The sequence below is a fragment of the Gorilla gorilla genome, chromosome 3 (genome assembly GCF_029281585.2).
Source record: "Gorilla gorilla gorilla isolate KB3781 chromosome 3, NHGRI_mGorGor1-v2.1_pri, whole genome shotgun sequence".
Lineage (NCBI taxonomy): Eukaryota > Metazoa > Chordata > Mammalia > Primates > Hominidae > Gorilla > Gorilla gorilla.
The window spans coordinates 135460751-135485767 of NC_073227.2; the positions used below are offsets into that span (position 1 = coordinate 135460751).

The 25017-nt window shown below is 34.4% G+C and overlaps 1 protein-coding gene across 1 annotated transcript in view; it reads right to left on the bottom strand.

Annotated features, from left to right (window-relative positions):
- The window catches only part of LOC101137932 (N-deacetylase and N-sulfotransferase 4), a 249438-nt gene extending 228015 nt beyond the window's left edge, over positions 1-21423 (bottom strand). The window contains exon 1 of the mRNA XM_004040311.5: positions 20200-21423. Within this exon, the coding sequence (XP_004040359.3) occupies positions 20200-21177 (978 nt within the window). The 5' untranslated portion in view covers positions 21178-21423. The remainder of the gene's footprint in view (positions 1-20199) is intronic.
- Positions 21424-25017: the final 3594 nt, after the last annotated feature.

Consider the following 25017-nt stretch of genomic DNA (forward strand, 5'->3'; position numbering starts at 1 on the left):
AGAGTAAGTATAAGCAAGCTGAACTGTAATGAATCTCTGTGCAGCAGATAATCCCATATTCATTGTTCATGTTACTCACAGTGTGGGCAACATTTAATTTAAGCAGCAATATCATTCATCAGATTAGATTTAAATTATCACTGTGTGTCATATTTTTTAAAAGAAACTTGTAAAATGTTCAAATTTGAAAAATACTAATAAGGGCACGACTAATAATATAATTAAGTTGCATTAAGATTATATTATACTATTAGGCCAGGCGCAGTGGCTCACACCTGTAATTCCAGCACTTTGTGAGGCCAAGGCGAGTAGAGGGCTTGAGCTCAGGAGTTCAACACCAGCCTGGGAAACACGGTGAAACCTCATCTCTACAAAAGATATAAACATGAGCCAAGCATGATGGCTCATGCCTGTAGTCCCAGGTACTTGGGAGGCTGAGTTAGGAGGATCAACTTGAGCCTGGGAGGCCCAGGATGCACTGAGCTATGATCACTCCAGTCTGGGCAACAGGGTGAGACCCTGCCTCAAAAAAATTTATAGTATTAGCTTATAATATAAAGAGTAAAACACCTATAGGCTCCAAAATTACTTGTAATCATGTAAGAGTGATGATGATGTTGATAGAGCTAACTTAGTTTCAAACAACTGTTGATTGTAGGTTATTTTCCATTTAATTTAAGTTTCTCAACCAGGGAACAACTGAAATGATTTGTAATTTCATAAAGCATTGTGAAAGGCCACTTCATTGTCCATAGGAAATAAACTTGAAATCAGATTCCCTCTACCAAGTGTATGATAGAATGCCACTCTCACAATGTACCAGCCAACTTTTATAAGCAACTACTGTTTCTCCATAAAACCAAACTCTTCCCTGCATTTTTGGTCATGCTCAGAAAAAACATTTATTTTTTACTATGATTTAAGCACAGTTTATAGACTGTCAAGACCATGACTCTTCACATTAATATGGTTTCCTTATTTCCAAAGACCAATTGATGTTCTTTTATGAAATTTAAATTATAGAAAAAGAAATCCTTCATGTTTTTGGATGATTACGGTCAGAGATCAATTTTGAAAACTATGTTGTAGTAATTCCTAGTAATAACAACAGTAATAACAAATTTTGATAAGAAAAAGGACCATTATTTTGGATAATTTTTTTTCACCTTGTTGGATTTTTTCTTTCTCTTTCTCTTTCACACATTTCCCCAAACATACATGCTTATGCACTGTAGTTACTTAAAACAGGATGAATTTACATATGTAATTCGACATTATATAATCCCAGAGGCTGATGCTTCTTTTGGTTATAAGAAATGTTTTTCTCTGGAGTAAATGGTCCTTAGTTAGCAAATATATCAATGGAGGTACAGTGGTACAGTAGTCTGCCTTCAGAAGTGCAAAGATTGGAAAGGAAGAGAAGATAGCTAAACAAAGAGGTTTTGAATTTTCCTTGGTAACAGATTATTTCAAACTGGCATTCTAGTATAAACATTAGGCAACTGGGAGGAGGAAGGAGAAATAGAGCCAGAGAGAGAGAAGAAGGAGAAAATGAGGGGAGAAAGAGAGTAATGAAAAGGCAGAGGGGAAGGAGAAGAGTAGAAGAATGAGGAAAGGAGAGGAGAAGAGAGAGAAGAAAGAGAACTGCCCAGCAATATAGCAACCCATGAGCGGCCTGCAGAAAAATGCCGATCTGAAAGTACTCTTGGCAGACATCAGAAAATGTTGATTATATTTCTGTATTATTTCTAACATTTATAACTGAACCTTAGTTTATAGTACACATCGATTCAGCCATAGTACTCGAATGAGTGATTTTATACATGTATCTGGCTTTGTTATTTGTAGATAGAAATTTTCCACTTAGCTATGCGCGTGCACACACACACACATACACACACACACACACACACACATACCAAAAAGGGCAGTGTTCAGATATGAAATTCCTATTTATCTCCATAATGGATGAAATTAATAGATTAAATCATATCTATTTTTGAATGTGAGCTTAACAATAATATATATACTATGTGTGCATGCTATTACATCACTGTTGCAAGGCTCATAAAAAGTATGGAATATTAAAGATTAATAAAACTAGTAGGCAAATGTAAATATGTATATCTGTAAGCATGTGTATATGTATATATGTTTTAAAATCATGAAAGGCCACTTGGAAGTCAACATAGAAAATGCAAAATGGCTTTGAATTTATTTCACGTTCTGTTAATGAAATATCGCTGACAAAAGAAAATCCAGAAAGTATTTATATTTCTTTAAAATGAAATGAGTGTGGAGCTCACAAAGGCAATGTGTCTCCTCTGTAAACACAGAGAAATGATACTTTTACCTTTTCATAGCTATCCAACCACCTAAGCCATTACTGTCACTGAGGAATGTGACTTTTTAAAAATTCCTTGTATAATGTTAATGATATTCAATCATGTTATTACTCTAAGTGTATATTCTTGTACTTGTATTTGGATGGCAAAGCAACTTCAATCATACCATTGCCAATGGAAATGCAGCAGATCTGACAATTTTTGTAATGGGTTTATTACTACAACAAGGGCTTTCAAGTTAATCATTATTTGACTGCTTTTTAAGTTTGGATGAGCTAAATATCCTAGCAAGATATTTTATCTTCTTTCCATGTGCTGTTTTCCAATATGTAAACAATTATGTTTGTTTCCTGACAAATGTTACTGTTTGTACTGAATTTTTAGAATATAGTTTGACTTTTCTCCCTCCATTCTTTTTCTTTTTTAAGTTTTAAGACATTTAAAATAAAGATGTGCTTTTCTATAGAACACAATGCTTTGAACTGATTTCTCCTACTTTGAGGTAAAGGCAACAACGTTTGAAAGTAACATTTTCAGAACCAGTTTCAATTTCAAGGTCTCTTTCAATTTCCTTTCCTTTCAGTATTAATGATACAAAGTGAAATTGTACTCCACAGGAGCTCCAAACTTTTATTATTTTTTAAAAGGTAGAGCAGTAAGAAAAGCTTAGCATTAAATTATATAATCTTAGCAGGTAGTAAAACTAATTGTGCTTTTTTATTTAAAAAAATTAAATGGTTTCATAGAGTCAGAATAGATGGGAATAGCTGAAACTGTGGAAAGAGTTCTGAAGCTACACACACACACACACACACACGCTCAAAATTAGATTTATTGAGGTCAAGAACCAAGCACTCATATCTTTCTATTATCACATAGCACTGAACAGAAAAATAGTAGGACATTCCTTAGTGGGATGATGAGTAACTCCAAAATGTAATAACTTTATCCCCAAGAACCAAAAGAAAACAAAGCAATCAACTGAATTCTGATTGTACCAACAAGATGGTAATGTGAGAATTAATCATAACCAAAGAAAACAGATTAGAAATGGATTGGAAGGGACATTAAGTTAGGTATGGAATGAACAATACAATCTAATGAAATAAATGAAAGTTGCCTTTTGTCTCATTGCTTACAGAACCCCATCTCCATATTTGTAGACATGTGAAATATCTCCTCTCCACACTGTGATTACCTTCATATGGAAAAGGGTTTCATATGGTACACATGTGACTATCCTTGGATGTAATATTTTACAAGGAGAATTACAAAGAAATACATTTGGCCTTCTGCAGGCTTGAGAGCTGAGAATAAATACAGATGTGCACTAAGAACCTACATCTGGGAAAATCTCAAAGATGTGAACAAAATTATTAACCCAAGGAGTTCTATTATTTTTACTTTAAAAAATTCTTCTAGAGATATTTTTTCATACAGACCATCTATCTTTTCACCCGCTTTTTCTAGTCTTTCACTTTGCAATGTTGTATCTTGGTTTCTTTGTAAAAAGCGGGTACATTCACATGTTCCTCTATTCTCCACTAGCCTTAGAAGTAAGACAAGTCATTTCAAGGTTTTCTAAACTTTTTAACTAGTAGCAACTAAGGGAAAGAAATTCCACACAGACACATGAGGAGAAGTTGCAATAGCTCTTGTAACTTTTATAATAGTGTTTCTGGTACTCAGTCTTACTAGGTTAGCTTTCTCTAAAGCTTCAGTATAGGAACTAATTGGCATCTCCTACCTTGAGGGTTATTCTCACCAAACCTCTGAAACCCTGTTATTTTTAAATGTTGGTTTTCTTCTGTTTTCTCAGATAGTTCCCATTCCACTGTCCCCATATTGCTACATAAAAACAAGCCTTCATTGTTTATATCCTACAGAGACTAATACTGTGCAGTAATAAATAGTGGCTATTTGGGCATACAAATCATTCAAGGGGAATTAATTTATACTGTAGGGTAAGTGCTATATGGATGCCAATCAATGTGTTCCTTCTTTCTACAAAAGTTGCTAGGTATTTTCTTCATTTGTGCAGCCTAAAAAAAGTTTATGGGCTTTAGGATGAGCAACTCTCAGCAGAGACATTCTGATGTCTCAATTTGGCAAAACTTTCTAAGAAAGGAAATAACTCTATTTACTGTAGATTTCTATAACTTCTCTTACCCTGTGAAAATGAAAAATGCATTTTCATTTTGAGAGGTCAATGTAGTAGTCTTTAAGCATCATAAAAACTCTAACTGAAATTAAGTAAACTATTACTGATAATCTGTGAGAGACTTATAATCAAAATTAAAATTTAAAATAGCTGTACATACCTGAACTAAAATTTGCATTAAATATTCAAGTAGGATAGAGTTTCAATATTTAAAATAAATTATACTTTAAAATTTATGTCATGAATGCAAGGAGTAATAGGGAACTAATTGTGATGGTCCACCTTAGGTATATGTTAAATATTATTTGGGAAGACTGTATAAATTTGGGAGTTTATGTAATAATGATACCTTTTTTTCTAGCAGCAGTATTTCAAATGACATTTACACACACAAAAATACACACACAGAGAGAGATACACAAGTTACTTTGTTCAGTGTAGTCCCAACATGGCATTTATAAATATTTAAATTATTAAAATAATGTTAAAATTACACAAATGACATTATAGAAAGAAAATGAGCTAATTTTCTTCTTTCAATTAGTAGTTTAGAATAATTTATAATTGGGTACGTTGAAATAAGATATTGGAATCTATAAAGGACTTAAACAAATTTACAAGAAAAAACAAAAAACCTCAACAAAAAGTGGGTGATGGATATGAACAAATACTTCTCAAAAGAAGACATTTATGCAGCCAACAAACATATGAAAAAAAGCTCATCATCACTGGTCATTAGAGAAATGCAAATCAAAACCACAATGAGATATCCTCTCATGCCAGTTAGAATGGCGAAATAGGAATGCTTTTACACTGTTGGTGGGAGTGTAAATTAGTTCATCCATTGTGGAAGAGAGTGAGCTGATTTTTCAAGGATCTAGAACCAGAAATAGCATTTGACTCAGCAATCCCATTACTGGGTATATACCCAAAGAATTAAAAATCAATCTACTGTAAAGACACATGCATACATATGTTCACTGCAGCACTATTTACAATAGCAAAGACTTGGAACCAACCCTAATGCCCATCAGTGATAGGCTGGATAAAGAAAATGTGGCACATATACACCATGGAATACTATGCAGCCATAAAAAAGAATGAGTTCATGTCCTTTGCAGGGAAATGAATGAAGCTGGAAACCATCATTCTCAGCAAACTAACACAGGAACAGAAAATCGAACACCACATGTTTTCACTCATAAGTGGGAGTTGAATAATGAAAACACATTGACACAGGGAAGGGAACATCACACATTGGGGTCTGTCGGGGGTGAGGGGCAAGTGGAGGGAGAGCATTAGGACAAATACCTAATGCATGCGGGGCTTAAAACCTAGATGACAGGTTGATGGGTGCAGCAAACCAACATGGCACATGTATAGCTGTGTAACAAACCTGCACATTCTGCACATGTATCCCAGAACTTAAAGTATAATTTTAAAAAAAGTAGACAGTGTTCAAAATTGCAGGCTAATAGCTAAACTACTTTAAAAAAGCATGGTGCGCTTAGTTGAAATTGTAATCTTTAAATAAATGATATTAAATGCTTATATGAGAGGAAAATGTGACACTTTATTAGTTAATCATATATTTTAGGAAGACATGGAAAGAATACCAGAATAAAATAAAAATTATAGAAGGAATGAACGCACAAAGGAAAAAGCAAACATTGAAACAGAAAAGGAAGGCAAAATAGTGAGGATTAAGAAAAGGGAAAATGAAGTGAGCCAATTTCTGTCAAATAGAACAATCAGGAGAGAAAACAAAAATGAACAACATTCAAAAAGAAAATGTGACATAGTCAATGGGTAGAGAGTTTTAAAGTATCATAACGATCTATTATGAACAACTCAAAACTTGAATTTTTAAGCAAGGCAATTGAAATATTTTTTGAAAATATAAACTGCAAATAACTCATAAAGATTGTAAGAGAAAGAATATACCATAAGCAAAACAACAAAGAATATACCGTAAGCAAACAAACAAAGTAATTTTAACACATTTCAAAATTAAATTTTCAGGCTCAGATCATTTTAGAAGATCTTTAAATAATAAATAAGGCCAGTATACAAACTTCTAGAGGTGACAAAATATACATACAAAAAAATGCCCACAAGCGATGCATGATCATATTGATATATTTAACTACAATAAAATTAAGTTGTTGTATGAATCAAATATCATTAAAAGGTATAAAAAGACATGAAATATACTATTAGGAGAAGATATCTGCAAGCATATCAGGCATTAACATACAGACTATCTAAAGAACTTTAAAAAATTAATATAAAATATAAAATAATTCTAAATTAAAACAAGGAAAAGGCATACAGAGTATGCAAACTGTATAAAAAAGAAATAGTCATTAAATACAAGAATAGCTAATCATCCACATAATCAGGAAAATATAAAAATTTTAATGTTTGACAATACCAACATTGGAGATAGTAAATACTACAAAGAAAATTAGTTTAGTAAACTAGGGCTATAGCTATCAATGTGGGTGAACCATAGGAGTAAAAGTAAGAGAAAAAGCAATTTGAAGAAAATGTGTATGGTAGGAACATATTTATATAAATTCAAATTTAAAACATCTAGATACTAAGCAATTTATTGTTTAGGGATGCTTTCTTATGTGATACAAGTAACAAGAAAGTTAAGAATATGATACACTTGAAATTCAGGATATGTGTTGCCTCTCCAGTGGTAGCAAAAAAGTGACGTGATTGGAAAGGTGGTGGTATTATTCTCTGTTCTAAACTAAATGGTTTGTGCCAAACTGTTCTTATTATTATCTTTTAAGTTATAGAAATTGTTATACAAACTCTTTAGAATGTAGGAAATGCTTCAAAATTATAAAAATAAAGAAAAGACATCAGAAGACTATTTGATTTATTTGGGGGAGAAAAAGTGATGGGTAGAAATCATCAATCCCAGCAATGCTCTAGAGCTAGGCTCAGAGTACACATGAATAATGATGAGTTGAATAAAAATAAAAGACAATGTCTATGACTACATTAACAGCTTAAACTATTTTCTAAATTATAATGAAAATATATTCTAGCTTGCTCAGGGTTTTGTAAACTAGTTGCTACTTTCCATGATAATTTAATTTATTTCAGGGCACCATGTGTATTTCTATAAGGAGCATGAAAATAGCAAATTTTTGTTTTATTTCTTTTTCTCTTTAGTCATTCTTTAGATATGAAACTTTTTTGTGGTATCTTTTGCTGGTTATCATAATAGGAACACAGTGGCTTTAGCTGAGGAGGCTCATTATAATCTTAGCCAATTAATCGTCGAATTAATTACAATTTATCTCGCCACAGAGAATGACAAAGCATAGAAAACCAACCAGAAAATATCCCAGTGGACTTCCCCCAGGGCTTTTAAAGCATTAACCACAAGATTTGAGGACTCTTATAAAAGATTGCTTTTTTACCTTGCTCAGACTTTGCTAGCTTCTTACCAAATACTTCTTAATACTTTTTTTTTTTTTTTTACCAAAATACTTCTTAATACTTTCTTTTCCTCACGTAGACAATTGCTACAACTTGACTAGTGAAATGGAACTCATGGACATTAATTGTCTTCTTCCCTGGTGTTTCAAGAAATTTCTCTCAGCTCCGTAATTATCTAATACTGTAAAGTAACCAAAGTCAGCACTTATGTTAGTATTAGATCCATTACTATGTAGCTTGTTTTGAGTATTAATAAATTTAGGCAATGTCCAATTTTTAAATTAAAATTTAATTTGCATTAAAAACAGTAAAATTATTCTGAGCAGAAAATCTTCACATGGTCAGAGGCCTTGTTTTGAAAAATATATTTTAAAAAATTAATAGCTGGTTGCCACACAGGAAACAAATATAAATGAAAGCATGCCTATAAACCACTTGTTTCTAACAAAAAATAGACATCTTTGCAACTCCGTCCTCAAGAAAATAAACACATAAAACTAAATAAAATTGTTTCAATCGATCATAATTTCTAGGCAGAACAACTAAAAGTAAAGATTTAACTTCCTTGTTGTCTTGACACTTAACCCCTATACAATACTCTAAGTTTAGGAATATTTGTGACACAGTATCAGTTGGTACATCTCACAGTGATGGTAGGAGGTGCTCATGTTGAAATTCTTATTCGTCAAGGAGTCATAAATAGGAAGGAAAAAAAGGAGTTCCAAATTCCAAATTCCAGATAAATATTGTAATTTCCTTGTTTCATAAACACTGTTCTCTTTTGAGTCAGGAATTCCTTTAATTTTCTTTCTTTGACGACTTATTGTACCTACTGAGCTTTCATGCTTTCTTCCTTATAACCAATGAAAGGCATACAAGAGGCTACTATCTCAGTGCATGAGACATTTTTCCTCTATGTGAAACTAACTTGTTATTGGTTTATCACCGAATATTGCAAATACTTTATTCAATCTGTTTCTCTTCTTCTTTGATATATTTCTATTTAGTGATTACCATTAAAATTGCAAGTGTTAAGCATGATGATTTCTAAATGTACACTGCCAACCCAATGGGGCCAGAAAATCTACATTTACTGTTTGAGAAGACAAATATGGATGCCCATGTTAAATCATTAGACCTTAACCCATTAAAATTATGAGACCATAAATCAAACTCCTCATCCTTCCAGCATCTTTACCTCTGTCTGATTCTATACATTTTGATGAACACATTCAGGCTGAAAACAATAGTGAGGACATTGTATTTCCAGCTTCTTTTTGCTCCTCCATTGAGTACATATTCAAATTCTGTCAATTCTACTTCTGCGAGGACTTTCCTGATTTTCCCTTTCTATCCTGTTTACCACCAAGATGGGCTGAGTCTATCTTACCGGCCAAACTCTGTCTTAGCTACTTTCCACTCCTTATCTCTTTAATGCTCACCAAAATATTCTGAATTGGGTTTCTTTACATTGGTGTTACAGATATACGGTATGAGGGTTGAAGAGATTAGGTTAAGGTAAACTAGTAGGTGCAGAAGTTAAGATTCAAACTCAAGCCAAGCCCTTGTCTTTTAAAAGAGAGTTTAAACATTCAAGACAGATAGTTCTGGGTTTGTTCCTTGTTCTGTCACTTATTAGCCATATATTAGACAACTATCTTAATATTGCTAAGCCTCATTTTATTCATTCAAAGTGGATATAGTTAATATTGTTTGGGCTTGTAAATGATTAGCACATTTTAGCATATATTAATATGCTCAATGAATACCTTATTTTAAGATGCAATCATTAGTATGATTGCATTATTGTAATATTATTTAGTTGGTCTCCTCAAAACAACTCCCTGGTTCAAACAATATATTTTCCTTCAATCCAACTCTGATTATGCCACTTTCTGGCTTAAAAATCCTGAGTGACTCCAGTGGTATCCTATTTTCAACAGAATAAAGGCAAACGTTCTATAACAGAATAGGGGATTTATATTCTGGCCACAAACAGCACCCACATTTAGTCCCACTATTTCTCATTTACCTTATAATTCAATTAACACAGGCAACTTACCATTCTCAAAAATGTCCTGATATTTTCAGCCAAGTCTGAGCTTAGGCTGATCCACTGCCCTAGAATACACTGCCCAGCTAGCTTTGCTACAGTTCTGTCCAGTGATCACAGAAGACTCAAATACCGCATCCTCCATTAAACACTCCTGGTTCCTAGAGGAAGAATTACTGTCACCCTGTCTTGGTCCCCATTGTGTACAATCATGTCGGCATGATATATATTGCATTCTGCCTTGTAATGCAGATAACTGTGAATATGTCCTGTCTCTACTACTGAAATCAGGAACTGAATACTTTACATATTTGTGTGAACTCTATAATAAAGACTGATACACAAAGGAAAAGGTATTGCTGGTATGTATTTTCTCAGCTTTTTAATTCTTATTTTAAAACGTACTTTTATACAATTTTGGCAATTTTTTAAGTGGAGAATAACCTTATTTGCTTCCATAAAGGAATCTCTTTAAAACAGATGATTTTTCCTTCCATTGATAAAGTTAAATGTGTGGTGCTACTTGAAATAATTCAGAAGAAATGAAAACCTAGATTACTTACAATGATATTTTCAATAAAAGAAAAATTATGATTAACTGTATCCTGTACAGTAACTGTCCTCTTGCAAGTAAGTTTGAGGTTCTCTGAGGTCACTGCTGACTGCCAAAATACATGAAAATAGAGCTTCTCTTTTCAAACAAGCCAAATTCTACTTACTAAAACAATTTAATTGACACAGTGATACTCTTTGTTTACATGGAATATAAACCATTCTTATTATAAGTCTTTGATACTGCCTGTTTTTCTCCTTGATCAACTGAGGACTTTCAAATGGTACATTGAATTCTCACAGCTGGGCACCTAAGGATTTCATGATGTTCTAAACGTAATCCCTCCCTGACAAGGGAGATCTAGGGAGTTCTATATCAGGATATCAAGACCATCATTTCAGGGAAGTATTGCTGATGGCTCCTCTCTCCTGCACAGGCTTGCTGTGACTGAGCTCCTAACTACCACATTCTCTGTCGTGTGCCCTATGTCAAACTCCACATTGTGATGTAATTGTCCAATCCCATATTTCCTCCAGGAGTAAGCCACTGCTGTCTATGCCATTTTGCTCAAGATGACTGCTGCCCATAGAACTGAATCCAGAGATTTGGTACCTTCTCTCCACTGTCGAATATCTTGGATAAATGCTCATTCCCGCCAGCGGGGGCCATTGCCCAGGTCTTATGCAACACTTGCCAGTTGCATGCTGGGTCACCCACCTAGAAACTGCCAGCAACTTTCACATACTGCTTGCTTGACTGGCTGGGCAATCCACCCAATTCTTGCTGCCTGGACTCCTTTGCATTACTAAATCTATACTAGCTGATATGCATCAAATCTGGATTCCATTTACCACAAACCAGACTTTGTGTTTATCTCTAACTCTGAAAATGATTCATACCTCATTGATTCTGAGGTATGAAATATTCTAAAAACAGATTTTTCTACTAGTTTACCAAATACAACAAATTTATTTATTATCATAAAATATAGAAAAGTAATACTTTCATTTACCAGTGTAGCCTCCCATCTTCTGTACTAACGTTCATAGGATAAATAATGTCTTATTTTCTAAAGACACAAACTTAGTAATCTTGAGGTTTTTTTTTTCTTTCTCATTCAACCCTTATTCAAATTAGGAATCAAATTTTAAGATTTTATTTTATAAGAGGTTTCTTCTTTTCTGTTCATAGCAACCTGTCTCCTGTTTAATGATGTGATAATTCTTAAACATATTTTGACTGGAATTTTTTTCAGATATTTACATTACTAATGGAAGAGTCCTTCTTAAATATAGTAACCTTATCATTTTCTTTTTTTTTGTTTTTCTTTTTTATTATTATACTTTAAGTTCTAGGGTACATGTGCACAACGTGCAGGTTTGTCACATACGTATACATGTGCCATGTTGGTGTGCTGCACCCATTAACTCATCATTTATATTAGGTATATCTCCTAATGCTATCCCTCCCTCCTCCCCCCACCCCACGACAGGCCCCAGTGTGTGATGTTCCCCTTCCTGTGTCCAAGTGTTCTCATTGCTCAATTCCCACCTATGAGTGAGAACACACGGTGTTTGGTTTTTTGTCCTTGTGATAGTTTGCTGAAAATGATGGTTTCCAGCTTTATCCATGTCCCTACAAAGAGAAGATTTCAAATGGCTGTTGGAACTAACTGAAACTTATTTCCCTGTGTTTTCAATACCCTCTATTAACTGTTTTTTTAATATCTGTTAACTTATCATCTTTGTTTTCATCATCAAATTTGTACAATATATTACTTTTTCACTTTATAGTTTTGAGCCTATGGTTTTCAACTCATAAAATACATAGTAAAATAAAGGCATGAAAACGTTCATGTTAAGACATCAGTAAATTACTTGTATCTAGATCAAGCCTTAATAGCAGCCTAGGTTCATATCCATTGAAAACACTATGTAGGAAGGAAAATCAAACCAAATAGCCTGCTAGCTTTGGACTCCAAGTTTATAATACAGATTTTGTTTTCTACTTTGGTCTTATATGCAAAATACACAAATCACTTGCTTCAAGATGAAGTTCGAAACTATCCTCAAAATATTCTTTCTTTAGAAAGTAAATCAGTTCTGGTTGGGTGCGGTGGCTCACGCCTGTAAACCCAGCACTTTGGGAGGCTGAGGAGGGCAGATCATGAGATCAGGAGATTGAGACCATCCTGGCTAACACGGTGAAACCCTGTCTCCAAAAAAAAAAAAAAAATACAAAAAAATTAGCCGGGTGTGGTGCTGAGTGCCTGCAGTCCCAGCTACTCAGGAGGCTGAGGCAGAAGAATAGCATGAACCCGGAGGTGGAGCTTGCAGTGAGCCCAGATTGCACCACTGCACTCCAGCTTGGGCATCAGAGTGAGGCTCCATCTCAAAAAAAAAAAAAAAAGAAAAGAAAAAGAAAGTAAATCAGTTATGTTACTAATTGATTCTGCCCTCACCAGTTAAAAGACAATATAATAATTGTCAATTAAATATTTTCTAATCATTTGTAAGATTGCATAATACATTCCTTGAGGCATAACTAGATGTATGAGAAAAACTGTCACCTCTTAATTTTGGAGTTGACTTATATACATAAAGATGCTAACTGAGAATTAAGGTCAGTGATTATGCAGGGACTCAAGTTAAAAAGAAATAACCATCTGCTGGAGTCATTAGGGGATGTGTCATATTCTTATAAAAAGTAGAACTTAAAATGTGGGTAGATTCAGGAAAAGTATTTTAGTAAAGGCATAGAAGCTAAGAAAAATTGGTCGTGGTAGACATGAGATAGTCATAGTTGAAAACTATATAGTGGGCAAGTCTAACAAAAAACAGTGCATACTGAGAAGTGGGAAGGATAGATATTGAAATGTAAACTTGAGCTGGCTCACAAATAACATTGAAATAAGAAATTTGGTTTTATCAGAGTAAACAGACAACCTACAGAATGGGAAGAAACTTTAGCAAACTATTTATCTGACAAAGGTCTAATATCCAGTATCTATAAGGAACTTAAGCAAATTTACAAGAAAAAAACAAACAACCCATTAAGAAATGGGCAGATGACATGAACAGACACTTTTCAAAAGTATACATACATGTGGCCAACAAGCATACGGAAAAAACTCAACATCACTGATCATTAGAGAAATGCAAATCAAAACCACAATGAGATATCATCTCACACTAGTCAGGATGGCTTCATGCCTCTAATCCCAGTACTTTGGGAGGCTGAGGAGGGCAGATCACTTGAAGTCAGGAGTTCAAGACCAGCCCAGCCAACATGGCGAAACCCCATCTGTACTAAAGCTGGGTGTGGTGGCACACATCTGTATTCCCAGCTACTCAGGAAGCTGTGGCAAGAGAATTGCTTGAACCTGGGAGGTGGAGGTTGCAGTGAGTTGAGATCTTGCCACTGCACCCCCACCTGGGTGACAGAATGAGACTCTTTCTCTAAATAAGTAAATAAATAAAAATAAAAGTTAAAAAATAACAGTTGCAGGAGAGGTTGTGGAGAAAAAGGAATGCTTATATACCATTGGTTGGAATGTAAGTTAGTCCAACCACTGGGGAAGACAGTGTGGCAATCCCTCAAAGACCTAAAAACAGAACTACCATTCGACCCAGCAATCCCATAACTGTATATATACCCAAAGGAATATACATCATTTTATTACAAAGACACATACATGCATACAATCATTGCAGCACTCTTCAAAATAGCAAAGATATGCAATTGATCTAAACGTCTATTAATGGTAGGATGGATATAGAAAATATAGTACATATACACCATGGAATATTATAACAAGAATGAGATCATATCCTTTGCAGGAACATGGATGTAGCTGGAGGCCATTATCCTTAGCAAACTAATATGGAAACAGAAAAGCAAAAAACAAATGTTCTCACTTATAAGTGGGATCTAAAAGATGAGAACACATGGACACATAGAAGGGAATGACAGATACTGGAGAGTGGAGGGTGTGAGGAGGGTGATGGCATTAAGGGCCACAGGAATATTAACAGGTCAAAACATGACCATATCTCTGACCTAATTGATAGATAATATTTCACCATCTTTAAAAACATAATTAGTTTCTAGGAGCTTATATACATGAATAATCTTTCTTAAATATCTTGAGTTTTTAGGTATACAGTTAAATTTTATTAATAAACAAATGAAAGTTATTGAAACTGAATTTAATTTTGATTGCCTTATAAAAGGACATTGATTTTTATCTCAGTAGCATTAGTTGGAGAAGAGAATGATAAAATGAGATAAGGCATGAATAATTCTCCAAAAAAAAGATATATTGTAGATAGCTTAGGCCAATTATATCTAAGTATTAGAAATAATGAGCATTTAACTTCAGTCAAAAAACTCATATTCTGGCCGGGCACGGTGGCTCATGCCTGTAATCCCAGCACCTTGGGAGACCGAGGTGGGTGAATCACTTGAAGTCAGAAGTTTGATGCCAGCCTGGCCAACATGGTGAAACCTTGTCTCTACTAAAAATACAAAAATTAGCCAGGCGTGGTGGTGTGCACCTGTAGTCCCAGCTACTCAGGAGGCTGAGGCAGGAGAATTGCTTGAACCCAGGAGGTGGAGGTTGTAATGAGCTGAGACTGTGCCACTACACTCCAGCCTGGGCAATAAATAGAGCAAGACTCCATTTCAAAAAATAATAATAATGAAAATAAAATAAAAAAATAAAAAATAAAAATAAACTCGTATTCTTTTCAATACATTAATATTCTTTGCCTTAAAAGTATTTACTCTTTAACAGTATGATTCAGAATCTCTATCTCAAAATAGAAAATTTGGTTCAAATGAAAGTATGCCTTCACACACACACACACACACATTGATAGAGGGAGGTGGTACTGAGGATAAGGCTATGACTGAATTTGTTGTTAATGCTCTTGCTATTCCAGTCTAATTGTGGAAGTGGCCAAGGAAAAGTCCAGTTACAAACATAACCAAGATTTTTTATCCCTAACACTCTTGCTTTCCTTAATTTGTTTTATTGAGGAACAGAATACCTCTTTCATACCTTGAAATAGGGATGACATTTGAATTTCAAATTCAAATAGGTATTTCATACGAATTGAAATATATATGAAATACCTATTAAAATACCTATTGAACACCTCTTTTATACTATTTCAGAGTAATATAGAAAATTGTCGGTAGCTATGCAACACCATTGTTCTAGAATTGGGGTAGAGTTTGAAGGAGGATGAAATTCTCTTTGTGCACTAGTGTGTTAATGTTGTACTACCAGAAAAAAAAATGAGAATGAAGAATATGAGACTGTCAAAACTTTTTGGCACACAATTGAAATTATTTCCCACAAAATTGTATTTGTCCAAAAAATAAAGTCAAAAAGCAAAAACTGTGACTAGAATATTTTTTCTATGGACATATAAGTAACATAGTAGATAAATAGTTCTCAATTCTCAATTCCATTCAAATTTCTCATATTTATTCATTAATAGGTCTGAGGGAAATATTCAAATTATAGAAGTTTAAGAAAAACACAGAGATAAAAAGCCAGAAAGCTTATTTAATAAAATAATGGAATAAAACTGCTCAAATCTAAGGAAAAATACAAATATTCAGGCAGATGAAGGCCAAACAAGACTACACTAAGACATGTTATAGTCAAAGAGTCAACAATCAAAGACACAGGATCTTGAAAGCAGCAAGAGAAAAGCATACAAAATAAGCTTGAAGGACTTAAAGAAGGCACCAATAAATGGAAAGCTTATCCCCACTGATGAAGTAGAAAAATTAATATTGTTGAATGTCTATGATATCCAAAATGATCTACAGATTCAATACAATTCCTATCAAAATTCTAAGGACATTTTTCACAAAAATAGAAAAAAATTTTTAGAAGATATTAAAATGTATATGAAACTACAAAAGATCCCAAATAACCAAAGCAATCTTGAGGAAAACAAAACAAAGCAAGATATACTACAAAGCTATAGTAATCACAACAGCATGATACTAGCATAAAAACAGACACACAGACCAATGGAATAAAATAGTGAACAGAGAAATAAATTCTTGCATTTACAGTCAATAGATTTTCAGCAAAGTTTCTAAGAACGGACAATGGGGAAAGGGCAGTCTCTTCAATAAATAGTGTTAGGAAAACTAGATATCTATAGGCAGAAGCATGAAATTAGAGCCTCATCTCACACTATATAAAAAAATCAACTTAAAATAGATGAAAGACTTAATTGTAGGATCTAAGCCCATAAAACGACTAAAAGAAAACATAGAGGGAACTTCTATGATGTTGGTCTGGGCAACATTTTTAGATATGACCCAAAAACACAAGCAACAAAAGTAAAAAAACCAAATGGAATTACATCAAACAAAAAACTTTTATACAGCAATGGAAGCAACAGAGTGAAGAGACAACATATGAAATGGGAGAAAAGTTGGCAAACTATACATCTGGTAAGAGGTAATACTAAAGTATATATCAAACTCAAGTAACTCATAGTAAGAAAACAAATAACTCATCTTAAAAATGAGCAAAAGGCCTGAATAAACATTTCTCAAAAGAAAACATAAATGACCAATAGGTTTATAAAAATAACATCGCTAATTATCAGGGAAATGCGTGTCAAAACCATAATGAGATATCACATCATACCTATTTGAATGGCTGTTATCAAAAGGACAAAAGATAATAAGTGTTGGCAGGGATGTGGAGAAGGGGGAACCCTCATATACATGGGTGGAAATGTAAACAGTATAGCCACTATGGAAAACAATATGGAGATTCTTCAAAAAATTAAAAATGGAACTACCATATGATCTAGCAATCCTACTACTGGGTATATATCAAAGGAAATGAATTCAACTTACTAAAGCAATATCTGCACTTCCTTGTTCATTTAAGCATTATTTACAATAGCCAAGATATAGAATCAGCCTAAGCGTCTTATCAGTGGATAAACGGATAAAGAAAATGGGGTACATATACATAATGAAATATCATTCAGACATTACAAAGAAGAAAATTCTGTAATTTGTGACAACATGGATGAACTAGAGGACATTATGTTAAGTGAAATAAGCAAGGCACAGCAAGATAAATACATAATCTCACTTTTTATGGAGTCTAAAAAATTTAAACTCAAAGAAGCAGAGAGTAAAATGGTAGTTCCCAGAGGCTGAGAGTGAGGAGGTTGCAGAGATTTGGTTAAAGTACACAAAATTTCATTTTGATTGGAAGAACAAGTTGAAGAAACCTATAGTAGATTCTAATAGTAACAATGTATCATATTCTTGAAAATTACTAAAAGAGTAGATTTTAAGTGTTTTCACCAAAAAATGATAAGTATCTGGGATAATTAATTCCTATGTCATTTTGCTGTATCTAAACATTTCATTATTTGCACATATTTCAAAACATTATGTTGTACATGAAAACTATATACTGTTTTTGTCAATTAAAAATTAAAAATAAAAATAATTCTGAGGGAGAACCAGAAATAACAACAAAAGAGGCAGTAAAGAGTATTTTCTTCAAAAGCACAGTTCAATTAATATGTGTACATAAATAAATATTATATATTACTCAATATATAGGATATAATTCTGTCCATATGAACACATACTAATAAATACATACACACACATAGCCTTTCTGATTGTCTCTCCATGTGTGACATTGCTCAAGCCTTTGTTAAATTATTGTATTCTATTTGGAGTTATGTCACCTAAGACAGCCATCAGTGACTTTTGAATATTATTTTGAGTAGCAGTGAGTGACAATTTGTTTTTCTATTGAGAAAAAGTGAAATAGTTGAATTTGAGCTGGTTAAGTTCATTTAGACTTATAAAGAACTTTTTAACTCATATTGTTCTTTAGCCTGAAACTAGGAAATGCTATATTTTTAGCGTGTGAAGATAGGAACCAACCCCTCAAAGAACCTTTTGAAGTAACTGGCCTCTTGTTAAGCCTATGATTTAAAAAATAAAAAGAAAACTGTCATTTATACTAATTAAAGGAAATAATACATACTAAAAAAGTAAAAGAAAAAATGAGAAAAATATGGATAGAACTCAATTGTGGTCACTTTATCTCTTCTTAACAGTCACAAAATGAAATATTTGGGTCACAGTCAAGCAGTGCTTCATAGGAACTTATTAAAAACAGAGTTCATTGGTTCACATATACTTGGAAGGTTTTTAAAAAGTGAACTTATTCTACTGCTTTCAATCATTTTGCTTTACAGTGGCCATCAGGTCTTAGGATGAAAAAAAGACCCTGTTATTTTGAAGAAGTATCCAAATTTTATCTTTGGAAGATAAACACTTTAACAGAAGATCCAAAAACGTCGATAACATCTTAACACTCTTTGATTCCTTTATTATTCTTAGTTGTGTCCTCTAATTTTTTATGTGTTTGCTAAAATTATTTACACACAAAATAAATTTAGTTATACATAGGATGAGATAGTCACAAGTAAAAGATCAGGTGAGAGTACTGCATCAAGATTGTTTAAAAGATGATTATCTTCAGAATTGTGCACCTAATCTAGTGTAACATATTGGCTTTATTTTTATTTAGTACCAGTCACAGGCTGAATCTGTTATTCAGTCAATTGATCAAAACCTAGAAGTGCTACCAGTAACACTGCTGTGTTTTCCCAAATAATGCAATAAATAAATAATAGGTATAATAATGAAAGCTACCTGAGGCTAATCCAATACCACATTCCCTATAAAATGATTTGTTTTTGCTAATATCTATATTTTCAGATATCTGAACATTTCATATGAGCAAATATTATGCTTGTTTGAGATTACAGAAAGGTCTTGTGCTGTTTCTCCATTTTCTATTTACACCACAATTTTCAAACCCAAGTTTGGCAGGATTTGGCAGGGTAATAATCCAGAAATAGAGTTATATGACTATCTTGGTTTCACTGTTACAAACTGCAGCATGTACTATAATAAGGGAGGCTGTTCTAAGTGGTTCTAGCTGGGATGGGAAAGACTTAAGAAGAGGCAAGGAGGCTGGGTGCAGTGGCTCACGCCTGTAATCCCAGCACTTTGGAAGGTCAAGGCGGGTGGATCACGAGGTCAGGAGTTTAAGACCAGCCTGGCCAAGATGGTGAAACCCCATCTCTACTTAAAATACAAAAATTAGCCAGACGTGGTGGCAGGCACCTGTAATCCCAGCTACTCAGGAGGCTGAGGCAGAGAATTGCTTAAACCCAGGAGGTGGAGGTTTCAGTGAGCCAAGATCATGCCACTGCACTCCAGCCTGGGCGACAGAGCAAGACTCTGTTAAAAAAAAAAAAAAAAAAAAAAAAAAAAAAAAAAAAAAGACAAAGAGATTAAGTTCACTAACTCTTCGGGATATTTTAATATTTTACCTCTGTCCCATTCTGAAGCTTCTGGTGTGTGTATGTGTGTGTAAAGAATGGTTAACTCTTGATTCAATATTTTTCTAAATGGCTATCTTATTTCAACTCTACTGCACCTTAAAACTTTAGCGATTAGTAATCTATCATATTAGTAATATTTTATCAGTACCACATTGTGAAATACAAATTTCAATGTTGTCTATAAATAAGCTTACCTTCACATCTTTGACATTCATCCTTGTTCCCTCTTTCCCAACAAATATATCATCAATGTCCACAAGGATGTACCTGTCCAAGGACAATGTCAGCCTCTTCCCTGACAAGAAGGAGATGGCATCTATGAAGATGAGCTTGTGCAGCCAAAAGTTCAAGTTGTTGCCAAAAAGTACTCGCTGAATTCCATCATGAAGCCCCAGATCCTGAATCACCGTTGCAAAGAGTGTTTTGCTAGACAAGGATGACAGGGATTTTTCTGTCTGTAATTCAGTTAAAAGTACAGGCTGGTAGGTTGAATGATTATATTGGAAAATAGTCCAGTCTTCCCCAGGAAGAGGGCCTTTCTCAACCTTGGGGGCTTTGGTAATATGCAGCAAAGGAGATTGAGGGTTAACAAAACAGTCCTTTAGAGCTAGATTATTGAAAAGGTTTAACGGAAAGCCTTTTAATTGTGTACTTGGTAAGCTGTTCTCATTGGCTTTATGAAAACCGATTATACTAACACTGTATTCCACACAGTATTTTTCTAAAAGCTCTCGATTCCATGAGTCCATGCTGACATACTTCAGAATATTTTCATAAATAACTAAAGTGTATTTCCCTTTGCCATTATCTGTAAGAGGAGGTATATCTCCCTTTCCAGGGGCAATAACCATGTGGTACTGAAATCGGCTGGACTCCAAAATAGCTATGATATCTTGACCGAGTTGAGAGTATTGGCTCTCCACGAAGAGAAGGACAGTAGGGTCCGTTTTGGATGTGTCAATAGGTTTAACTGTTTTCAGCTCCATTGACCGATATGGTAGAATTTTGATGTCAGTGCATTCTGCTTCTGCAGTGGTTTCAATAAGTGTCATTTCCTGTTTGTAGCCAGAGTAGAGAAAATAGGCAGAAATGACAATGCTCACCAAGCAAAAGGTAGCTAAGAGAACAATCAATGTTCGAAAACTTCTCCGAAGTTTCACAATAAGATTCATTTTTTAAAATAATGTTTTGGAAGCTTTTTCCCAATTTCGTTTCCTAAAGTGCCATAGTGAATAAAGTATGAGATGTTGCAAATATCACTTCCCCAGAGTTCATGTAACCATCGCAAATCATGTAAAATGTTTGAAGGGAGCACAACTGAGTTAAAGCTGGAAGGCAATAGATGGGAAGGATATAAGTTGAGGAGATTTTGAATATATCCAATACCGAGAATTGCTGCAGAATCCTCTAAGCATAATCTGAAAGAGAGGAGAGATGTAATAACTAAGATAAAAATAGAAATATAAATATTTATTTCTATATAAATGCTGATGCTCAAGAAACATATATAGCAATGATAATTTTAGTGTGTTAATATGCTAAAATATTAACAAGCTGATGTTTACAGTCTAGACTTAACTACCTAGAGTATAGTAGATTTTTTGATAACCTCCAGAACACAGAACCCAATTTTATTTTGGCCTAAACATCCATACGTATGTAGAAACATGTATTGAGATCATTTTCTAACTAATCCCACCAAAAAAGAAAAGAAGTAAGAAAGTAAGCTTTAACAAAGAATGTCAGTTACCATAAAACTATTCTACAGAACTGATAACCATTATATACATATAAAATTAGGAAATCAGGAATCAGGGGCTTAGAGCAATTAAACATGCTCTTAGGCATCTGCTTGAGTCTCTGGAATTCCCAGCTGACTAAATGAATCTGTCTTAAGTTTAGAGTAGTTACAAGTTTTTCTCTTGAATAATATATCCTTTATCTGGACTCACAGGGAGACACTTGGCCCTCTTCAGCATTACAGCCCAGATACATAGGACTGCTCCTTCTTCTTGCAGGAACAGGCATTCTCAGATCTCGCTAATGAAACAGAGGACAGAAAGCTTAGGTGAAAAGAACATTGACATGACAGGCGCAAAGCATATTTCCTAATTTTGCCTACTCTTGTAATAAGAATTAAAACTCTTACTCATTGTCACTTTTTATCCAAGAATCAGATGTTCTATTTCTCTATCACTTCCTTTAGTTCAAAAAAAAATGAATGTAGAATGCATTTGTATTATTTTGTTCTTGTATTGCTCTAAAAAAACACCTGAGACTGGAAAATTTATAAAGAATAAAAGGATTAATTGGCTCACGGTTCTGCAGGCTGTACAGGAAGCATAGCAGCTTCTGCTTCTGGGGAGATATAAGGAAGCTTCCAATCATGGTAGAAGGCAAGGGGGTGCCAGGTATCTCACATGGTGGAAGCAGGAGCAAAAGAGAGAGTGTGTGCTTAGAAGACAGGAAGATGAGGATATGTTTGGAACTTCCTAGAGACTGGTTTTAAATGGTAGTGACCAAAATGCTGATAGTGATACGGACAGTGAAATACAAGCTGAGGAGGTCTCAGATGGAAATGAGGAACTTATTGGGGACTGGAGAAAAGGTCATTTTTTTGTTATGCCTTAGCAAACAACTACGCTACATTGTGCCCCTGCCCTGTGGATCTGTGGAACTTGAACTTGAATGTGATGATTTAGGGTATCTGGTGGAAGAAATTTCTAAGCAGCAAAGCATTCAAGAAGTGGCAGGTGGATCACGAGGTCAGGAGTTCAAGATCAGCCTGGTTGGGATAGTGAAACCCTGTCTCTACTAAAAATACAAAAAAAAAATTAGCAGGCATGGTGGTGGGTGCCTGTAATCCCAACTACTCGGGAGGCTGAGACAGAGAATTGCTTGAACCTGGGAGGCAGAAGATGCAGTGAGCTGAGATTGTGCCACTGCACTCCAGCCTGGGCAACAGAGCAAAACTCTCTTCCGCCCCCACCAACCCCCCCCCCCCCCCCCCCCCCCCGCCTAAAAAAGTGACCTGGATGCTTCTAACAACCTATACTGGGATACATAAGCAAAGAAATGACCTAAAGTCAGAACTGATATTTAAAGGAGAAGCAGAACCGTGAGGCAATTAAAGCTCTTCTTCATAAATTACCCAGTTGCAGCTATATAGTCATTTGAGAATGAACTACCACAGCATTAAAAAAAAATTTCCCATGGCCAGGCGCGGTGGCTCAGGCCTGTAATCCCAGCATTTTGAGAGGCCAAGGTGGGCAGATCACAAGGTCATGAGATCGATACCATCCTGGCCAACATGGTGAAACCGTGTCTCTACTAAAAAGTACAAAAATTAGCTGGGTGTGGTGGTGCATGCCTGTAGTCCCAGCTACTCAAGAGGCTGAGGCAGGATAAATGCTTGAACCTGGGAGGCAGAGGTTGCAGTGAGCTGAGATCACACAACTGCATGCCAGCCTGGCCAGTCTGGGCAACAAGAGCGAAACACTGTCTCAGAAAAAAAAAAAAAAAAATCCCAAACTGCTTCATCACAAATGGACATAATTTTCCATTATTATTAGATGTTTTTCTTTGTATAGATGATTCTGACTTTAATGAATTACTTTCTATACAAGCTTACTTCATCTGTCTCTACACTGTTAGAGTACTTAAATAATTTTTGATTTCCCAGTTTGCCAAACTTTCCCTAGGATAACTATTTTGGGTGAAAATAGTTCATGTTATCAATGTGTGATATATACATTTAAGATATGCATTACATCAGACATATTACATCAGAGAGAATTAAACTAGCATGCTTTTTAATGGGTGGTATGTTCTATCACACTGTGGATATTTTATGGATTTCTTTATTTTTTAATTGGGGCATCTGAGTGATGAATGCTTATTAATGATGACTGAAAACTTTTTAGATTAAATAGTTAAACATTGCAATATTATGTCACTACTTTTCATTTTATATTTCTATGTTCTACAATACTTAACCTCATTAGTAATTTAAGTTTTAAAAATCTGCATGATGTTGAAATGGTTGTTTTTGTCAGAAAATAACTTTTAAACTTTTTCAAAAAATTAAAAATTTTCATCAAATATTTTAAATATTTTAACACTTCAGATTCCAAATATATAAATGGACCTTAGCTTTTCACTGTGAAACATATTGTACCAGTTTGCAGTCTCCCCAGTGACTTCACATGGACTTTAAAAACAAATGAATCCCACGTGTTGGGGAATTACTAATACTCTATTTACAAATTTTATTTGTTTCATTTATTTATTTATTTTGAGATGGAGTCTTGCTCTGTCACCCAGGCTGTAGTGCAGTGGCCTGATCTGGGCTCACTGCAGCCTCCGCCTCCCAAGGTCAAGTGATTCTCCTGCCTCAGCCTCCCTAGTAGCTGGGATTACAGGCACACACCTTCAAGTCCAGCTAATTTTTGTATTTTTAGTAGAGACTGGGTTTCACCATGTTGGCCAGGCTGGTCTCAAACTCCTGACCTCGGGTGATCCACCCACCTCGGCCTCCCAAAATGCTGGGATTGCAGGCATGAGTGACTACGCCCAGCCAAATGAAATTCTTTAATATAATTGTCTGCTTTGCAAAAGTCTTTGTTTCAAAACTCAGCTCCCTTTAACCAAATTGGATTGCGTTTTACTAAAAAGAAATGGAATACAGCAATAAAAAGGTTTTGGTTTGGTCTGAAATATATAAAGCAATTATATTATGTCCTCTACTTTTATGTATGCTTGAAAATTTTCATATGTAAATTTTTTAAATAAAAACTCAATTAAAAGATACATATATACATATATATAGTGTGTAGTGTGTGTGTGTAATAATAATGAAAGTGAAAGATATTTGGAACTTGTCGAAGGAGATTAGTAATCTTATATCAATTCTTAGATTTATCCAAGCTCACATATTTAATTTAAAAATCTACTTAAACAAATGTAAAATCAGACCCACCCCATCCACACAACTCCCCCAAATAACCCAATAA